At 35.2% G+C, this 22,172-nt stretch overlaps 1 protein-coding gene across 1 annotated transcript in view; it reads left to right on the forward strand.

Moving 5' to 3' along the window:
• The window catches only part of TUSC3 (tumor suppressor candidate 3), a 119,815-nt gene that overhangs the window by 22,669 nt on the left and 74,974 nt on the right, over window positions 1-22,172 (forward strand). The window contains exon 2 of the mRNA XM_035537732.1: window positions 21,375-21,544. Within this exon, the coding sequence (XP_035393625.1) occupies window positions 21,375-21,544 (170 nt within the window). The remainder of the gene's footprint in view (window positions 1-21,374; window positions 21,545-22,172) is intronic.

Genomic DNA, 22,172 nt, shown 5'->3' on the forward strand with positions numbered 1-22,172 from the left:
CATGCCATATTGTGGTAATCAGAAGAAATCTTTTTCTCTCCCCTGAAAAACTACTTTGTGCATTCATTATTTTATAACCTGCGATCATTTAGGATCTCCGTATGAGGTGCGTAAGAATGACTTAACTCATTCAGATGGAGTTCACCTAGTCCCAATATTCTTTCTCAAACAACATCTGCAAATGCATGCATAGGGAGGAGTAGTAACAGGAAAAGTATTACTGAATCACTAACCTGTAATCTCCCACCCTTCCACTGTTTTCAGCTCAGATTTTCTTGAGTCTGATGTTTTCCACTAGTGGAGCTCTCTGCGGAATGAACTGTCATGATTAATTCAACAGTCCTAGATCTTGTACCTTTCTTTCTATGCTTTACTTGATGTATAGCTCATACAGAATCTAGGTATGTGGTTACACGTATTATGTGGAGAGGATTGCAAATTAAGAGTATTTAATCAGATGTAAATTCTGCTGTTGTGTGTCTTTTGTTGCAGGAATGTTGCACTAAGAATGTACCAAAATATTGTCCTCTCTATTCAGGAGAGCTCACTTCACTGCTGAAGGGAGTGTTTCTTTCAGGATAATTGGGCTGATATTTGGACCTTTTATAGATAAAGTTCTTCTACTGTCTTCTACAGAAAGTCTTCCAGCTTTCTGTGACTGAGATGGCCAAAGAGATATGAACAGTGCATTGGATCTGCCTATGCTCGCTCAGTGTGTGTACCTGATATTCCTGGTTGTATATAGTAGTTCTGAAAAGTCCAGAAATGTAAACATGGAAATTCTTGGCTCTACTTGGACATTTCCAGGAGAAAAAATAAATAGGAAAATTGTGACTGATCTGTTTTTTTGTCCAGAAGCTGTTAAGTGCTCAGTTGTGTATTTTACAGTTTGTACACGGTTGCCTATTAAACAGGAAGTGTCTGATAGGAATGATTTAACTATATAGAAAAAAATAAAGCTTAATATGTTAAGCTGCTAAAGAGATTACAGTTGTCTCGTGTGGTAACCACTAGCTATCAGTTCTGAAGCTTTATACAAGAAGAAAAACACACCTTCTTGAACAAGCAGCAAGATGCTCTTTGTTTTGCTTGCATTTATGACATACCAAAGCATGTGGGTTTTGGAGACAACTTGTTTTCTGGTGATGAGGATGGCTAGTGTGAGGGCATGAGATTGTACTTTTAGTGGCAGTCCCTTGAGTTTGGAATGAATTTGTGATGGAGATCACCCCAATAAAAAATGTGACTGCTTTCGAAATACATAAGCAATAAATCTTTCTTGAAAAATTGAACTAACCATGATTGTATAACCTGTAATTTATACTAACAAAAACACAAAGTAAGTTTTTATGTTTTGAATAGAAGAACTTTGTCTTAGCTCTTAAATCGCAATTTAATTCTGAGCCTGCCATTTACCTCAAATGAACTTTCATTATTTTGAAGAAGTAGCACTCTCAATTGTATTTTTATTAAAGACAACAGTTTAGAATAAAGAGAAAGGAAGGAATAGGTCTTACGCCTCCAGAGGAAAGATGCTGTTTGAAGCAAAGAACGTGCAACATTATTCCCTATGTAAAACATCATGACAACAGACTGAATGAAACAAAGAATAGTACAAAGGTCCAACTTAGTTTGTGGCATTTCTTAGCTAAAATTGTGAAGCTGTCAAGAACTTAAACATACAGAGATGACAGGTGAGGAGGTGTTGTCGCTGTGAAACACTAAGCATGACTAGATTTTCAGTCAGAGGATACTGATTTTAAGACTCTTGAATTGTCTTGTTACCATATACTGTAGAATTGTACTCCAGAATTGGTGTTTCTTTGGGGAATTGTTTTTGAATACCTAATGATTAGAGAAGCATAAAATATATAAGATTTCTGAAAAGCGTTTTAATTGAATCTGCATTGAATCTTGCCAAAAGAGATAGTGCTGTGTTCAATGATAGGCTCCCCAACAGGTAGGCACTAGATGTTCAAGGAGCTAAAAGTAAGAAATGTTAATTTCAAGTGACAGGGAAAAAAAAATTTTTTTTTGAATTATTTCATTCAAAACAGTCCAATATATAGGCCATCTTCCATCAGTCATTTGGAGAGAGAAGCATAGGTTTATGCATGATATAGGTAACTTCCGGTAGTTAAAAACTAAGGGGGACAGTAATTCTGTATGTTGAACTCACCCACTTGATAGGTGCATAGTACTAGGAATGAAGTCTGGAGTCACTTCTACAAGGTGGTCATAGAATGCTGTGGTGACAGGGAGGAAAATAATGACAACCGTTTACAAGTGGATACCAATTCTAAGCTGTTGTGAAGAGAATGTGTGGTCTCTGAATAAACAACTGAGGAAGTATTTATCTGATCAAATTATTTCATATGCACATTGTATTGGCATGGACAAAGCAATTGGTAGGGTATTATAGCCAGTTGTGATATCCATGCTGAAGAAAATGTTTGACAAATATTGAAGTATTTAGGAAAGAATTGCAACAAATATTTGTTGATCTGCCTGAAGGTAAAGGCTTGAATTTAATCCTTGAATAAAGTTAAGCATTAAGGATGACCTTGACCACAGTCTAACCCTACCTATATAAAAATATATATCTGTTAAGTAAGGTCTGTCTCATCTATCAAAAATCGTTTGGTTTGACAGTTGAAAGCTGAAGCTTAGGCAAAGTGAGAGATCAGGTGCAAATTTTGTAATGTAAGATTTAATTTTAGTTTAATTTACCTGAGGATTTAATTTATTTTGTCTTTTTGTTGGTTAGATTAAGTGATTTGTAACGCTGCTTCTTGTCTTAAGATATGAAAATTACCCATCACTAGCACAATTTCCCTGATTTTTGTTTTGCGGTTCATTTTGTATGCTGTGTATTCTTTCCATATGCCACATATTTGTATCAACAAAGCATAACTGCATTGCAGAGTGACAAACTAGATATACTGCTCTCTTGTTAATCATTGGCTTTCTGGTATTTGAGAGTCAGTTGGATCGTTTGTTAGAATGTTAGCTGAATGTTTCTATCAGAGTATTCAGCACTGAAATTAACAGTGCTGACATTCTAAATGTCATTTGTAGATCTCAGTCAGAGCAGATGAATAACGCAAGTCATGCTTTCATAGCTGTTGAATTTTCTACAACTCGAGGAAATCAACAGTGCACTGATGTCTAATCAATCAATTCATTTATATGTTTTTCATCACAAGCGTCAGCTGGAATCAAGGTGTTTTTTCTTTTTTTTAAGTTAATAAAATTTCTCCCCCCAAAAAGTGTAGCTGTCCACTTTTCTTTTTTAAACATGTAAAAATTGTCTTCTCTGCTCCTCCTTCCTCCTTTGTCCCCTGGACAACTTGAATACGGTAGTACTGTGTGAAAGTAGCATTTGCTATTGGGGACAAGATTGCTTGCATATATGCAACCATCAGTATTCAGTTCATTGATATGTGATATCTATCTTACCATCTTTGTTTGCCAAAAGAGGTCTAACAAATTATCTGAAGTAAATGTACTGGATTAAGTACTTTTAGAAATTGCCGTTATACTATCACAAGTTTGAACATGAGATCTTATATCTGAGTGGTGATAACACCACTTGAATGTCATTGCTAACTTCCTTGATGATCTTACAGACTACTTTGTACGCTAGCACGTGAGCAAGAAGATGAAAACAAAACCATCCGCTTGGTGAGGATGGGTACATTTCACACTTAATTTCACACAATGATTACAACAACATTATTTTAATCAATTACCTGTGGAAGTGATCAGCTGTGGTTTAGGCTGATATTAAGCTTTGGGGATGATACCAAGTCCTGGAGACTACATCCAGACAGTATTTAGTAGTAAGGTCCCTGTCATGACAGCTAACAGATGGAATTATTAAAAGAAAATAGTTTGGCAGGTAAACTGAAATCAATTTTTTCCATACCATTAATTTGGGGAGAAATGCTTTAGGGTTTGCAGAAATTTAATAAATATGCATAAGGTGATATTTTGTGTTCCACATCCTTTACATTTATACTGGCTTATTAAAGATTTAATTAAGTTTTCTAAAAAGGGAGAGGATGCAGTCTTGCAAAAAATGTAGATGACAGTGTGGGTTCACAATAATTAGGGCTTCAGGGATAAAATAAAGGTTCTCTACAGTTAATGAATATTAAAGCAATGCCTGCTCTGAAAACTTACAAAAATGACAGCATTTTACTTACCCCATCTGCCTTCTGTTTGTATTCCAGCCCTGGTCCTTCAATATTTGTGACAAATGACACACCATCTACTTCTGCAACTATTGGTAGTAAACAAACGCTTCAGAACATATTTCATTTTACTGTTCTGTGCACAAGCAGATTTTTTTTGCCAACTTCCTAGTCTTCATTATCCTGTGGTGTCTTTGTTGTCCATCTGTCTAACTTAATCAAAAAAATCCAAAACTTTATTAATATCTTCCTATTGAAGCAGCATCTCAGAAAGCAATTTAAAGACTCCTGTTCTTTAAAACATTGTAAAAACTCATGTTCTTTCCCTCCTAAAGATGCTTCTGCTTTTTCTGTCATATTTCCAAAACCTTAACAGTGATTAGACAATAGATATGGTGAAATAACAGTAGATCACATTCACCTCTGTTTTCACTGATCTCCTGTACCTTGTGCACAGACACATGGACACATGTAAACAAGCAAAGGAGATCTGTTACATCTTCCTTCCTTCATGGCTTCTACATTGTTAGGACTAAAGCTCTCGTTGTTCTGTGCTTGTCTGTTACCTTCTGCAATTGTTTTCTGTTCCTTGACTAAGTTTTTATAGAACTCTCAATTATTTTGTGCAAGGAATTATTATTTCAATATTCTTGTTATTGATAATAATCAGCATAAAATAAAAACTATGATACTATGTGCTCTGAACAACCTAAGTCTATAAAATTTTTATCATTGCAATACTAAAAAAGAAGTGCATTGTTCTACAGTTCGAAAGGTGTGTTTAGTAGTGAGTTGAATACATGGAGTCAGCTATGTATTTTTGGGGAGATGTGTAAGGTCTTGAACCTAGCTTCTTGTTTCTTTAAGCTTTACGCACAGATTTAAATATACATGTATACATCCATGGACTGTGGGCATGGCAGAAGCTCGCATCCTTTGTGCTTATAGTTTCTTGGCTGTTTTCACAATCTGCTTCTCTCCCTCCTCCGTTATCATAGATCCCGTGTTATTTTCAGAATATCATCTGAAAATCTTCTGGATCTCCTCTTCCTAGAAAAATAAATCCCATGGTTTTCTGAAACTCTTGACTGTTCTCTGTGCAATTCCAGTAACCAGCTCTGCTGGCAGTAAGCGCAAAGACAGTTCTTTTGTCTGTCTTCTCGTTCATTTCCATGGGAGAGGGGGATAATTTCATGTCTGTGTGTAATGGAAAAGAGAAAAAGGGCCTGTTAAATCTAGTATGGACTGTGAGGTAATATAACAGGTAATTGAGCTTGCTCAAAATGGTTGTTACAATTGAGCTGGGCTCTCACCAGCACAACCTTCAGCTTTTGTAAAAGCATTGGCTTGCCTCTGATATGTATCTTTTGGTGGGAATGTTTTGAAAATGTACCTTTTCCTGAAATCTCTCATATTGGTTGAAATTTAAAATTTTAATTGTCTAAAGGTTGCCTTATGTGCATCTTTTTCTTCCCCCTGACAGTCTGTTTAAATGCCATGTACAAGGAGCAGAAAGGTAAATTTACCACTTGTGTTAACTGTATTTTTTAAGTGGAAATGTTATGATGTGCTCAAACAGGGTGTTTGTTTTTGTATACATAAGAAGCTTTATTTTAGCATTACAGATCCTGATAATTTATCCTGAAGGCAGAGCTGTGTATATGCAAAGTGACTTAGTCACACTACAGGTTACTTTTTTTTTTTTAAGAGTTGGTTAAAAAAAAAAAAAAGCCACATAGTCTACCTGCCCTATGTGTTGTATTTTATGGGATGTTTAGATATGTGGACTTCCGTACACTTGCTTGTTGTTTGAACCATATGTTTGAATAATTTCTGGTAAAAGTATTTTCAGAAAAATATTAGATGCCTCTTCTTACCTTGTACCACAAAATGCTGCGTTATTGGATATTTGGCCAAACCCAATGGGCCAATCTAACAGTGTCTCAGCTGAGCAGTCAGATGATTTCAGTCTAGTCAGTGTTACTTAGATTGTGTGTATAAGGAAACTCTGTATTAGTCATTTTTGTATAGATGACTAATATTCTACAGTTTCAGTCTGCATATGTAACTGTGTATATATAATGCAGAATGTTAATTTTTATATTTGTTGTTTGCTATATACATTTTATGCATTATAAAAATGATTTCCTTATTGGAACTATATTGTTCTGCAGAGCAAATTCAGTTCAGCTGAACTAAATTCTTGGAGTGGGAGATAAGTACTTATGTACCAGGATAGTAAATTGGAAAATAATGCCTCTCATGCTTATTTTTAAATGTGATTCAGACCTAAAAGTTTACAACAAATCATGTGGTGTTCTTGTTGAAGTATACGGTTCTGTCAAATGGAGATAAAGTATGTTCTTAGTCTTTATGTCTATAGGGATTAGGACAGTAATTGCATCTAATTTTTTGTAATGCTTTTCTCCTCCCTGTGGTCACTGATGTATTAGTTCAGTGAAAATGTAGGAAGGAGTTGAAGTGTCGGTTGTGAATTTCTTAAGCAACAGGACTTACGTTCAGATTTGTTTCATCTCTAGGCTTGTTAGAGCAAAGCGGTTCCCCCCACCCCTAATTGTTACTTTTGTTTAAGTATAGAGTAAAAAAAAATTATATTTGTAATATATTTGTAAATTATGGTATAATTTCGCAAATTTTATTTAGGGATGTGCACATACATAATGCTGTTACTCATTTTTTTCATTTTCCCCCTCATGCTAAAAGTGAGGAGGAATTTTTTCATAGTTTGTTTTGTAGAAGAGAGATTTGTTAGCATCCAGGTCATGAAATGTGAAACCTTGAGGCCCTTGAATAGCATGGGATATAAATTGTGCCAGGTTAGAATTGGAAGGAGCTAGTCAGTGTTATCTTTCCTTTTTCTCTGACATATTTTTAACACTATAACAAGTTTCAGCTGCTTCCAATGATGAAAATCTCCCTAACTGATTATGTTCAAAGGTATGTAACCAATGTGAAATGAATGTTCCTGACTGGCATTTTTCCTTGTATTGAGGTGATTTGGTTGATGTACTTGCGTAGTCAGTGAATATTCACCAATTTTTGTGCTAAACATATTGATGAGCTTTGTATTTATTTCAGATCTTACCTTTGTTTTTAGGACTCTTATGACCTTCCTCTCAATATCAATTATTGTTAATCTGTCAAAAGCATTACCCTCTTACACTCCTCCTGCTCCCTAAACTAGAGAAAGTTTATGAAGGTTTTTTTTCTGCACTTGGTCTTTGACTAGTTAGTTAACTTGCCTTTTAGGTCCTCTTTGTAAAGGAGTTTGTAATGTTGAATTGGCAAATGAAGAGCTCAGAACTCTGCTCTCTGGTTATCAGCGGTCACTTGCTTCCCCAGGTTTTATGGTTTATCCTTCCAATAGGAAGGTGTGAGTGTTCTAGCTTGGACCTTTGTGCTATCATAAAAATAATAGCAACATCTCTTCTGTTATAACTGTAAAGTGGTGTATTTTCACTTTTTGGAGCTATTGGTGTAGCTAACTTTGCTGTTTCATTACCATGGCAAATGGCATAGCATTTGTTGGGGAAGGTGGTACAGTGCCTTTTGTAGGATCACATGGGAGAAGTGCAGTGCTTTATGCCTTTTCAGTCATAAAGGCAAACGTTTTGCATTGAAGCTGTTTTTGCAGGTTCCTGAGGATTCCTTGTTTTATAAAACAAGGTTTCTGAGGTGCCTTTTTTTTTCTACACTGATGGATGGGAATTGAAAGGTGAATGGGTGCTGGAAGGTAGTGTGTTAATATTGACCTTACAGAATGCAGATTTCAAAAGAAGGATATTTAAATCTAAGTTGAGTTAGCTGCAGTGTATCTTTTCTCTTAGCTGCTAACCAAGAAGAGACAAGAAGCTGCATAAATTTTATTTGTATATGTAAGATGCGTTCTTTGAAGATAACTTAGTCTTCGGCTTCAGAAATTTTCATTGTTGATCCTTGTGAAGTTATCTTAAATACAAAGATAGCATTTTCTATTTCAATATGTCCCTGAGATACCGAATATGTAGTAGGATATATAACATGTTTGCTCAGTTCCTGCAGTGTTTTGTAGGTGTCTGCAGTTGGATGGGGACTAGGCTGATGTTTAGCATGACCTGGTACAACCTCTGTTATATCCTTACAGGACTCGAGTGGATCAGGGTGCCTGCAGATAATCAGGGGCAGAAATGGCTGTTCTACAGCTAGAAAAAAAATAGTGAAAGTGCTTCACAAAATTATTGTTCTAACTGTTCTGAAGGTTAATTTCTAGGATAGGTCTGTGGCACCTACAGCTTTTACAGCCATGCCTCTTCTCTACTTTTTTTTCATTTTTTTAATCAATGAAGTCCTTAAATTCCACCACTAAAAACAAACTGCCAAATACTTTTATTTCCCTTACTTCTCTGTCATTAAACAGCCTGCACTCCAAAAGCACAAGGGTTCTTGTGTTTTCCTCAAATTCAGAAGCAGAATAACCAGCAGTCTGAGTCAGTTCTGGAACTGAAGCTTGGCGTTTCTTGACTTGCTTAGTTCTTGAAATAGGAATTTTCCTCTTTCACAAAAAGGTTTCTAGTGTCTGGGTGAGGTGGGGAGATCAGCAGTTATTTTTAGCCCTGGTAACTCTAGACTTAGCATATTTAATAGCTATCATTTCTTGTGCAGTGAGAGGAGGTTTGCTTTTATAAGTAATATTTATTTCTTTCCATGGGAGGTACACTGGAGGTGTTAATCCTATGGGTATGTAAGTTTATGGGTGAAACATGAAGATGAAGAGAACAGATAAGATTAGTAAGAACTTATACATTTCTTTAAACACAGATTCAAATTGGATATGCAGTCATATGTTACAAAACAAATTTTGTCCTTGATTTCAAGAACAAAGCAATCTCTGCATGTCTATCTCTTCTTAAGCCTCCATACTTGGACAATTTCAACTCCAGCGTTAATAAATACCTGAGAATTCTTGAGCAAAAAGATATTGTATTTCCATTACAAGAAAAATCTGTGACTGATGTTGGTATCTTATGAGACACCAGAATGTAAGCTCAAGGCACAAATACATAGGACTGGATTCGTTAGTTCTATTAATTCATCACAGAACTAGTAGTCTTTTGTTAAGTCTTCAAATGCTCATACAACTCAGTGTGGTAGTATGCACTTACTATTCATGTGTTCTGAAACCCTCTACACCATAAGCATCTTTTTCTGTCTGAATTTGAAAAGCAAATGACGGTTACAGTGCATATATTAATTAGGGTACCAACATCTAATGGCTTTAAAAGTGTATATATATAAATAAAATCACAGTAGTTCACAGAAGACATTTATTTCTGCTTTTAATAACCAAAGTTCTTATTTCCAAAACAACACTGTGGAAATACTGTATTATCAGGTACTTAAATGTATAATTTTGGAGATGGCACTGTCTAAAAATAAGTCAATTACAGACTTAGTCGTTAGTTTATGCAGTGATTCAATTCCCAAGTGATGTGCCATCATTTTCGTTAAGAAGTTTCTTCCCAGGTCATCCATCTTTAAAAGTATATTCAGAATATCTGCAGAGCAACAGGAATTACTAAAGTTAGTAGATTAATAGCTTTGAAATAGAAAGTATACCCTTAAAATTTTTCTGTTCAGTTACGGGCGTGTGTGTATGTAAATCTGTATTGCAGGTTAGCAGAAATGGAGTCTAAACTGAAAATACCTTGTTTTGGCTTTTGAAATACCAGACAGCATAGAAATTTCCATGCAGCAGATACTGCGCTAGCCAGACTCCTGGTGTAAGCCCTGGGACAGTATCCTACCCTGACAAGCAGCCAGTAGAAATGCTCAGAAAGAGATGGTAAGAAAAGGACACGTATAGAATGTATTTCATTAGATATAACCTCTTTCTTACAGAAGTGTGTAGTTTCTAGGTTTTCTGAGCCTGAGGTTGTGTCACATCTTTGCTTACTTATCCATAGTAGAAGAATGGAAATAAGATAGCATTCAATTTGTGATTAGACAAACTTGCTAGGAAAGTTTTAGAGTCTGCCTAGAAATCAGGCTCTAAACAATATTATATTACAAATATATTCAAAGTAATTCTACTAATTTGTAGTAACTTTGGATAATTGTGGTGCTGTAACAAAAGATATGGGCAAAAATCCAAATACATAATACTAGATTTCTTAGAGAATGAAAAAGTCACCAAAGCCAAAAATAAGCCATTTGGTCATATGCCAATGTACTGAAGCCTTTGTCAAATTGTGTTTTTGGTAGACCATATTCTAACGCATTCCCATTTTAGTGATCTCAGTACCTGACTAGTTATGCTAGCTGTGCAATTTGGACTTTTATAATTTATGACACTACTCAAATTGAGAAACGTTCATGTTCTTTTGATGTTTTTGGCATCTAGAATTTTAAGGAAGAAATTCAGTTTGGTATCGGTGGTATTTAGAAGATGTTTGTCTTTAGTAATGATACTAAACTAAAGATTGATAACAAGATTGATTGCGATTTTTTGATTAACAGCTTTGACACATGTTGTACATAGACTAGTTTTTGCATATCTAGATATCCTACTTCAGAAAGTGTCTAATGTGCTTGTCACAAGATAGAAATTGTTTATTGCTTATCACTACATCTTTGCTCTGCAGTTAGTCTTTTAATTCACTTACTATTCACAGTGTGTTGTGAAGAAGCAGATGAGAGATTTAACTCTATTGCTTACTTTCCCTGTGTGCTAATCAGCAAGGTAACCTTTCTTTTTTTTTTTGGGGGGGGGGGGGGGGGGGGGGGGTGGGGTTAATTGTAAACATGCCACTAGAAAATAGGTACTTGAGACTCTTTCTGGTTAAAAAAAAAAAAAAAAAAGCAAACCTGTGACCTCTCTCTGTTCTAAGTCTGGGGAGGTGAGGTATCCAGTTTGTGCTCATACCCAGAATGTTTTTCAGTCAGATACTTTGTGTGGCCTCTAGATCAGCTTAAGTGGTCTTTCTGTGCTTGTGTGGAATAACTTCTTTGTAAGAACTCTGCTGATGTATTGATTTAGTTAAAGGTCACTTAGCCTCATCTAAATGTCTTTTATGTTCTTTAGTATTCTATACCCTCATTTTAACTGTCCATTATATAATAACAAAATAAGGTAATGTACTGTTATGCTCCTTGTTGGAGCAATTGGAAAAAAACAAAATCTTACATTCGTTATTCTTAAGGGGATTTTGTCAACATTATTACGGCATGTTTGATTGAGCTGTCATTGTTTTCTTGTTCAAGCAGTTATATTTCTGATTACTAAGCAGTGCTTAAGTGCTCTTACAACAATTTCATTTCTGCCCTTTCATTCCTTTTTATTCTAGTATGTTTATGCTCATTTATGGAACCAAGGCATCTTTGATTTGTATTGTGTTCACTTGGCATTTAAAATTTTAAATGATTGTTGAAGTTAAATTAATTTGCATCCTTTCTTTTAATAGGATGTGCTCCTGTCCCTTACCATTCTTCTGTTAGAATCTAGTTTGCTATAAAGTCTTAGTGCTTTTCCCATAGCTAGCTGTTTATTATAAGCTTCTTTTTAAAGTAAAACTTATCATTGCATCAGTTGTTCATAATCTTTTCTGTACATCTAGTGATTGAAAATAGAACCTACAGCATCTTCATTTTAACCTGATGTTTGAAATAACTTAGAAAATTGATGAGGAAGAAACTTCCTTTTTAACATTTACCCAAGGTTTTATTATCTAGATTTATTACTGGGTAGCACAGTACTTCACAGCTTTGAGGGGCTAGTCTCTATGTGGTTATTCCACAGTGAAGAGAGCTCAGCTATGAATGGCTTTGTAAAATGTCTCTCTAGTATTCCTAGATAGAAAAGATCTGGCTGCAATTTATTTTCTCTCTGAAAAATTAAAGAACTTAAGTTACACTTCATATATACTGCTCTCTAAGATTGAGTCTTAAGGCATATTCCCATATGGGCATATGTATATTCTTTTGTCTTCACAGTGTTTTGCCTGAGTTGTCCAAGCTAATTCTTTTTTTGTGTCTTAGCATCCAGTAATACCCTGAACTCTTGTTGGTTTTTCAGTTTTTGTCCCCTTTCAAATGGTGATTTACTGCAGACATTTCACCAAATGAAAAGCAACTTTAATTTTCTGAAATGGTTTACCTGTGTGTTATTGCTATCGTCATCATTGAGGGGAAGAAAAGAGAAATGGCTTGTGTCTAGTTTCTATACTATTGAGACTTTGCTTTTAGTGCACAAATGCCATTTCTTTAAATGATCTGGATAGTTTAAGTAAGGTGCTGATTACAGCAAATGTTGGGAAAAAAAAGTGAAGGGAAAAGAGTGGGATCAAAAGTTTTTTTTTTTTTTTTAAAAAAAAAGCAGTGTTAATAGTGAGCCAGAGAAGTTAATATTTCTAGCAAGAGAGGTACACATATTATGTAACAGTTGTTGAATGGCTTCCAGTTGTTACTTCATAATTCTCTACTGTACATTCAGCCAGGCTGCTGAGTGCTATGAGATAAGTATTACAGCAAACTGAACTTCATAAAAGGTCTTAGATGTGTGGAAGAATTCCTGAAACTCAGAATGGAAATACTAATAGAAACTAGCTTAAAGGACTGTCTTAGCTAAGTATGCAGTCTTAGCTAAAACTCAAAGTATTCAGAAATGACAGACTGAATGAGTGTATTAATGCCACAGCATGTCTTGATGATCTGTAGCTGTGAGGTGTGTTCATGGGCAAACAAAGTTTTTATTTGTGAAATAATAGCTGGGCATAGAACTGATTTAAAAGTATCTGCTTAAAAATCATAAGTTTACCAATCAAAAGGTATGGTCATAACCAGTTATCAGGAATCTGAAGAGTCTGTGATTCTAAATAATGAAAAAGCATAGGCATTTATAAGATGCTTAGCCTAGTAATTGTAACTCTGCACAGATATTTCAATTTTGACCCAAAGGAATGGCATGAAGCTGTGATAGAAGAGGTTCAGATTGGATGTTAGGAACAGGTTCTTCACTGCAATGATGGTTGAGCGCTGGAACGGGCTCCCCAGGAAAGTGGTCATGGCACCGAGCCTGCTGGAGTTCAAGAAGTGTTTGGACAATGCTCTCAGACACATGGTCTGATTTTTGGGTGGTCCTGTGTGGAGCCAGGAGTTGGACTCAGTGATCCTTGTGGGTTCCTTCCAACTAAAAATATTCTATGATTTGCTTCTTATTTGGTAACGTTAGTTTTTAACTTTTTGTATCATTTTAATATTTTGCAAAGGCTTTTTTCATATCTTATAATTAAAAGCTTTTGCAATATTTTTGCTAGGTCACTCTGAAATGTTTTCCAGTGAGAATAAATTGAACTTCTTAAGTCTTCCTATATAACATGTAGTCTTGGAATCTTCCTGGTTGTCCTATATTAAGTTTTCCCAAGAGTAATATCTTTTCAGTGTAAAGGTGACCTAAACAAAATATACTTTGAGGTTTAGCAGAATTTTTCCTTCTAGTATCTTTTCTATAATTTGTAATTCATCCTCCTTATATTTGTCTTCATAGAATCATTAAGGTTGGAAAAAAACTACAAGATCATCTGGTCCAACCATCCCCCTACCACCACTGTCACCCACTAAACCATGTCCCTGAGCACCATGTCCAACCCAACCTGTCCTTAAACAACCCCAGGGGGGACGGTGACTCCATCCCTTCCCTGGGCAACCTGTTCCAATGCTTGAATGCTCTTTCTGAAAAGAAATGTCTCCTCATTTTCAGCCTAAACCTCCCCTGGCACAACTTCAGGCCATTCCCTCTAGTCAGTAGTTATCTGAGAAAAGGCTGCTCCCCACAACTTCCTTTCATGTTTTTAATAACTTTTATGATCTGTAGGGGGGAAAAAAAGGAGGAAAAAGTCTATTGTTAATATTGTACAAGCCATGTTACCTAGGCCTATTTCTATAAACTCTTAAGAGATTAATGCAGTGTTTAACACAGTACAATAGGGATATGTGCTTGTTTACAGTACTAGAGTTCTACTCTCTAATTAATACTGTTGACTATACAGACTTAGTTTTATACTAGGTGAACTTTATAAATAGCTATATTAAAAATTGTGACATGTTATGAATGTGCTGAAAAATATTTATTAAAAAGAATGAATTTCTTATAATTTGAAAGCAATAATCAATTATGGATCCGTGGAAATTAAGGATCACTTTGAAATCCTCTGAATCAAATAGATCCATGTAAACCATTATATAGGTTAATTTCTAGCCTGCATTTTCTACTGCGAAAAATATGTATTAATGTAATTTTATTTTTGTATAGTGATCAGAAATTGACAGCTCTGTGTAATAGGAAATCAACAAAACTTTAATTGTTAATAGTGCATCTTGTGGGCTAAAATAATATTAATTAAAAAAACTTGGTACTTTAAGTTCTGACTTATTAGGTCTGGATAGGACCTTAAAAGGACAGTTTACTTTTCCATCTTTTGTGAAATAATATTTGTGCATAGAACTAACTTAAAGCATCTGTTTAAAAATCATGATGAAAAGATGAAATTCCAAGAAGCAAATCCTGTTTAAACTGTCACAGCTATATCAACTTCAAGTCAGTGGAGCATAATATTGAGTCAGTCATACTGTGCCAGTTTACATGGCTTCTCAATTATTTTTAGGCAATGGCTTTTTGTAAATAAAATTTTCCCTTTCAGACAAATTACTGTCTTTAAAAATTTCTTTGTGCATTACTAGTTAGTAATCTTTCTATTAACAAATAGAATTTATTTTTAAAAGGCACAAAAATAAAATTAGCTTTGAAAGATCTTGGAAAGCTGCAGAGGATAGAGGAGGACAAGGGAAGAAAACACTTTAGTACAGATAAAAACTTTCTCAACAAAGGAATTAGTTTATGACCTGTAGAAGATTGTACAGTGCTTCTGATGCCTTCAGAATTTGATGTAAATGTTGCTAATTTCTGCTGAAGAAAAGCATTTTCCTTCGTGGAAGATCAGGTACCTTTAATCCTAAAGGTCTCCGTTAGAGCTATTTTCTTGTGTTGTTTATGAAGAAATTGCATTTAACAAAGTGTAAATTTGACATGACCCACAATTTCTATTCCTGTTTATAGACAAGTTCAAAACAATAAATAATATTTTATGTAAAGCTACTGATGCTGCAGGTCTGTTTTTTCCAAGAGGAATTAACTTTTTACAAAAAATGAAATACGCTTTAATAGTTTTCCAGGATCATGGAAGTGCTAGAGAAGAGTGAAGATATAGACTGATCAAAGAATTTTTTTTTTAAAGTAACTTCAAGTCCATAAGCCATGTAAGCTCTAGTTTAGACTTGCCTCTTACAGAAAAGAAAGAAATCATAATGAATATTTAGAGAAACTCATGCTTCAAGCAGTCTTTCAGTCTACATTAGCTCTTTTTGGTAAGGTATACATTTAAGAAACACGACAATCAAGCCACCTCAATTTTTTGATTAGCAAAGTTGTAATTTAATAAATCCTTTAAAAACATTGTTTATCTCCTGTAGCAATGTTAGTATAACACCATTAATTTATAAGATACTTTTTTTTTTTCCACTACTGAAACTGTGAGATTTGAGCTACTAGGCTGCATTTGAATTTTTTATCAGGAAATGGGGCATAGCTTGCTAATAAATGGTTCCTCAGTCTCACTATTAGAGTCTTCATCTAATTCTTAGTAACTATTTTGAGGACTTTTTCTTAATACTGGTATCTCCTCTTACAGACCCGGGCCCTACCTTTCCAGAGTTAAGGTCTTGTGTGTTCACAAGTCTAGTTGTATTCAAGGGGGCATCCTCTTTTCTCATACCTAAAGTCTCTTCTGAAACCTGAAGGAGGCCGGTTGGTAGACCCAGTAAGTTTCAAATGAATGGGGGCTAATTTGGAAACTGAAGCATTTAGTAGGATCTTTGGGACTTCACTTTTTTAATGGCCATTTGTTGTAAGTTACCTGTGTGGTGATGTTCTAACCGAAGGCAAGGTAAATCAAAAGAGGTTTAAAGTAGAAACTCAACTCAAAATACTTTTCCTGTAATGTAAACTCAAACAAAATGTTAAAGATGCTCTGACAGAACTCTTGTAAGAATCAGGGAGAAACTGCTCTTTGCCGTACTCCTGCCGTATTACTGTGATACATATTTCCCAAATCAGCTATTGCCAAGATAAACAGATCTGAATTAAAAGAGATTTAAGACTGTACATATTTTGTCTTAAAAATAAGAGGTTTGTCTTGAGAATGTATCACATCCATTGGGCAGCCAGGGCAAGCTGCAATTGGGAAAATCTGTGTTGTTTGTATTTGTTTGTTTGTTTCTTCCCCAGCCATGCATGGTTTTATTTGGGCCAAGAGAAATTTACAAAATCTGGTCAAGGAGGATTAGCAGTCAAGAGAGGGGAAACATGTATACAGGGTGGTGGTTGTTGTTTATCCTTTGTCTTGTAGGCATTGTGTCTTTGGAGAATGGATAAATAAAGCCGTGTTTTGAGTTGCTAAGCTGCTAGTGGCAGAGTACAAAAAGGAAGGCTTGTAGATGCCAAGCTCTACTGGGTTAAGAAGCAAGGAAGAGATACAGGGGATCACTGGGAAGCAATCCCTAACTGGGAATTGCTTTGTGGAAGGCTTCTAACCAGGTGCAGATGCCAGAAGCCAGGCCTGCCAGCATCATCATTTTCATAGCTCGTCACAGTTTCTCTACACTTCTGACAGGTGGCATAGTTGTTTCATCACATCACTGGAAACTGAGATCTATAATAGATGAACTTTAACTTTATTCTTTTGCTTTGTTCTTGATTCAGTGATGTGGGTAACTTCATGTGGAAAAATCTTTTGCTAGCCATAGTAACAAAAGCAGAATTATTTAGAATTGCTCTCCTGAGCACCTGACTTCAGTAGGGACTGCTCATCTGCTTAACAGGATTGAGGCCAAAACATTAATTGCTCTGCTCCTACTCCAGCAACAAAAATGATTTTCATAGGTCATCTCTTCATGGAGAAATCCCTGAACTGCTTTCTTTATTGCCTCAGAAAATTCCTGGATTCTGATTTTCTCATTTATGTTTCTATGGTTTATTTAGTTTTGGAAAAAAAAATGTGCTGCATATTTGCATTCGTTACAAAACAGTGTAGGAACAGCAAGCAGTGTTACACATGTAGATCTTGCATTTTTCTTTATTCTAGTTGGAGCATCAGCTAATGAAAATAAATGATATGTGGCTGCCTTTTCACCAATTGATTTAAATGTTTTCCATAGCTGTTTGCACCAACGACATTCCAAGTTTTTTCTTAAAAGAGGAATTTTGCTTCCTCAGATTTATGCTTATGTAACAACAACAACAACAAAGTCCCTTTGAGTTATCAGCAGAAAGCTGGTAAATTAACTAGTGAGTGTTCAGAGGATCTTTTTAAATAAATGTTTAAACAAATGCAGGGTCTTCTATGAACTGGAAAGGAGCAGAAAACTAGCAGCATAGAGCAAAAATGAGATGATGATTGTGATTTTTCTGGACGTGAGCAGCAATCGTTTGAGTATCTCAGTCATCGCATGCAGTATTTTGCCTTGTGTGTCAGATTTAGCCACCTTCTCTTATTTGGGGATTTGGAGAGATGGAGGATTGTGGAAAACAGAAAAGTTTGCTAAGTGGAAAGAGGTGTGTCAGTAACACTTTAACAAAAATCTGGCATCTTAAAGGTGATTTGCTTTGGTGATAGTTTCTGCATAGCTGGGTGATAACCAGTGGAAGAAAAATGCTGAAGGATATCTTTAGTTTCAGTAATGTACATTGCAAGAATAATTTAGGGTCATGTTAATTTTCTTTTTTAACAATGCTTTCCTGGGTATTAATTGACATTAACTTTCTTTCCCTTAGTTTTCCAATACTGTTCTTTTATGCAGGAGAAAAAATTTGACTGGAGATATAGTTTATAGTCATACTTGTAGTCAACAATCTTTTTTTCTCTTTTTTTTATGCAGTCTTATTTTAAAAACTATTTGATATTTTTGTAAGAAAATACACATACATTCTGGATTATGAAATCTCAAAGTCCAGTCTGCTAGCTTCAGCATTTAAAATATACATTTTTTCTCTTTTAACAGACTGCTCGATTTCTGACTATATTGACAGTAGGTGCCTTTTATGATTCAAAGTTGAAAACAGTTGTAATGTTGAAATCTGCCATCTTTCCTGAACACTGGTGCTCAGCTTCAAAGTAAAATGCACAGCTACAGTGGAAACTCATTTAACACTAGATTTATTTCTTTCATTATTACATGAGATGAGCAGCATTCATTGTGTAAAGATTTTATAAAAGACCAGTATCAGACCTCACCTATCTGTAAAGTGTTATAAACAAGAAAGCCTTAAAATATAGGACATCGCACAGACATCACTGTGAAGCTACCTAACTCCAGAAGATCTGATCTATTCATTATTCTGCGAAAGCAGACTTTCAGGAATAGAAGTGATTTTTAAAAAAATGGTAGGATAATTAAGTACAGTCAGTTATCTAAGATTAGGTAATCTGGCCATTAGAAGAATTTTTGTAATGTTATGTGATTATCCACTGTTTATTCAATGGTATCTTTATATTCAAAAAAATGGTAGATTTTTCAGAATCCATGGAAGCAAGTGATAAAGTTGTACCTGACAAGCAATACTTCAAGAATATGAAGTTGGTTACTTAGTACAGTAAAATTATTTGGTTAATTTATTTGCTGACTTTCTACCTGGCATTTAGAAAAAGCAGAACAAAAGACATACGTGGTTGAGAACATTGTGGTGAACTTCATGGTACTGTACAAGAGCCTTCATGGTTACATGTAGGTGACCACATCCATGGCTAAATCCGGAGGGGGGGAAAAAAAAAAAAACACCACACCACAAGGCAATTGCTTACTGCTAACACAACTGGTAACACAAGTTTCCAAATTCAGCTTTGTATGGGGCTTCTCTGGGGAGTTCTCTTCTGATATCATTGATAATTTTGTAGGAAAATATGATATAGCAGTAATAAACTTTTTCTTCCCTGTTTTTTTCTGTCAAGATCGTGCTTTTACTTTAATACCCTTAATGATACTTCATGGGTTTCTATTTCTTTTCTCTGAATAAGACCTATTCTGTAAAGTGTGTGGTTTTCTCTACCAAGAAACATATTATATGTTCTTCTGTGCTAATTTAAAAGTTATGGTTTTTTATTAGTTCTCTTTGGTTTATCCTTTACTTCAGTTATTCCAACTTTTGGAAATATTTTCCACATCCTTTTTGCTCTTTCTGTTTTACTGCACATTGTGCGCTGGTATGCCCAATACAAAACCAGTGTATCTTTTGAAATTAATATGTTTTATCCGGATACAGCTAACTGAGGATACAAATGGGTAGGCTTTATTTTTTATGTATTCTGCTTTTTTTTAAAAAGAACTTTTGTAATATCTTATTGATGCAAAACTACCAAAAACTAGTAAGTCTATTAGCAGAAGAAAACTTCTAGTATTAATTGATTCATTGGTATTCTCATGATAACAAAGTTGTAATTTCTCCTTTGGATTTGTGATTATAAAACTCAGCCAAAATATCAGAATGGCAATGAAAATTTAAAAGATCTTTTTTTTTTCTTTAAGGCTTTATGGGGACAAATAAATGTAGCTGTCTCAAAACTGTTCAAGATTTATGCTGATAAAGGTTCCTTTAGACTTAAAATTTCTGATTACCACTTGTGCCTTAGAAGGAGCTGTAAGGGCCATCTTCTGATAATTTTTAGGATGGAAGATCTGACAGTAATTTTCCTTTATTGTTGTAGTTAGTCCTTCCCTCCCTCATATATGTATCTTGACTCTTAATTATGGCCATACTGATTTGTCAGAATGTTACTAGATTAAGTTATTCTTCTATTTTATTTTTATTTATTTTTTTTTATCCTAGAGAAGCCATCTTGTCTCCTTGGACAGTTGTTCTTGCACAGTATTTGAGTTCTTCTTTGTCTCGCCTGTTACCATGTTCTCTTTTCCCAGATCCTCGTTGGTTTCCTCTTTCACCAACTCATCCTAGCCTTATCACAGGTCTCACACCTTGCAGTTTTCTGACCTTAGTTTCTCTCTTGGTTGGTGCCCCTTCACTTTCTATTTCTGTCTGTCTGTTTTTTCTGTCCTGCCCACCCTCCCTCAGCACTCAGCTTCTGTGTGTATCATTCCAGTTTTCTTAGCTGTTTTTTTTCCCTCTGCTATTACTCAATATAGGCAGCTTCCACAGTGTCCTTGGGTGAGGAACTTAAAACAAGATGGATTGTTGCATTGCTCCTGGTATGTTGTAGGTGTAGTGATCCACCTACAGCATAGTCAGTGCAGCCTCACTCAAAGTAGGTGATTTTAAGAAACTAACAATTCTCTACAGAGCGTGTATGACATCAGTCTCACTTGGAAAAAAAAAAAAAAAGTATAAATAGATTTTCACAGGAATAGTTAGATGAATGTATTTGATGTAAGGGCCATCTGCTAATCTGTGTCATAGCCTGCTTTTAGATTGTTCATGTGATTTAATACTTTCATGGAAAAGAAAAAAGCATGCAAGCAAAACGTGTGCTTTTTTTTCTTATACACTCATAGTTCAGCCCAAATAGTATGGTGATCTCAGTCTTAAAAGCAACTAAAACCATGATCTTATAATGGAACGTGCCTAGGTGGGTTTACAAAACAGGGCAATCTGTATCAAAATACAAAATATTAATGTATAAATTCAGCATAAATATGCATATTTGTAACGAAAGTCTGCATGTTATATCTATTTTTGTAACAGATTCTTCTTTCATCTTAATGTTTGACTGACAATATCTTCCTGTGATTTTTACTAAATAGAATGCGTGCATAATGCTGCATCATCTAAAGCTTCCAATTCTCAATGCAAGTTAAATGATTGCCATACTGATATCTCTTATTTAGTCAGCCTTACTCTACTCCTTTGCTGTAGGTAGGAAGCTGTCTGATTTCATTTTGTGCATCCTTTCTCTTTAAGACCAGATTGAGTTATTTTAAGATACTTACTATCTACTTGTGTACATACTAGACTAAACTGTGCTATACAGTTGTCCCCTCTGGGCATGCAAAGGCAGAATATAGCTACAAAGTGCTTGAAGTTTAAGCTTAAATGTTCCTCATCTTTGTCCGCAATTACAGAATCTTCTGGCTGAGAAGGTAGAACAGCTGATGGAGTGGAGCTCGAGGCGCTCGGTCATCCGCATGAATGGAGACAAATTCCGAAGATTTGTGAAGGCTCCACCTCGTAACTACTCTGTGATAGTGATGTTCACTGCTCTGCAGCCACAGCGGCAATGCTCTGTTTGCAGGTAATTCATTTTTTTTCCATCTTTCTCATCACAGTTTTCAGTTGAACATTTTAATCAATGTGAAATACAGGTAGGATTGTTCTTTGCTTGGGGCAGATATTTACTATTTAAGAGCCTCATGTGTTTGTTAAAGCATCTTTTCAACTTCTTTTTCATATATATGGTAAATCTTAGAAGTTTTCTTAGTTTCAGCATTTTTTTTATTACAGTTGAACTAAATGTATGCCACCTAGGACTAAAACTTTTCAAGAAATCTGCCTTATACTATAATCAGTCGGCTGCAATCTTTCCAAAGATGTTTTGTGATAAAGTAAATAATTACCATTTAATAATATGACATTTCACTAATTTCTCCTGTTAAGTGATGTCTAAGGCTCTGATACAGATGTGAGTTATGCTGTGATTTCACCGATTTGGATGGTTCTTACATGCAAGTGAGTTTTTCCACGAGGAAAAATATTCTGGAATACTGTCTGGCACTGTACTTTGAAATGTGCCATTAGATCCTCTTAGAACACATATTGGAGTGGTAGTGGTATTCTTCTAAGTCCAAGATCTTTCTCTGCAAGTTTCTAGTTCAATGCAGTTAAACAAAAGATGACAAATGATAGACGTGGGAATGGGGCCA

This window comes from Cygnus atratus, chromosome 4, assembly GCF_013377495.2.
Source record: "Cygnus atratus isolate AKBS03 ecotype Queensland, Australia chromosome 4, CAtr_DNAZoo_HiC_assembly, whole genome shotgun sequence".
NCBI classification, from domain to species: Eukaryota; Metazoa; Chordata; class Aves; order Anseriformes; family Anatidae; genus Cygnus; species Cygnus atratus.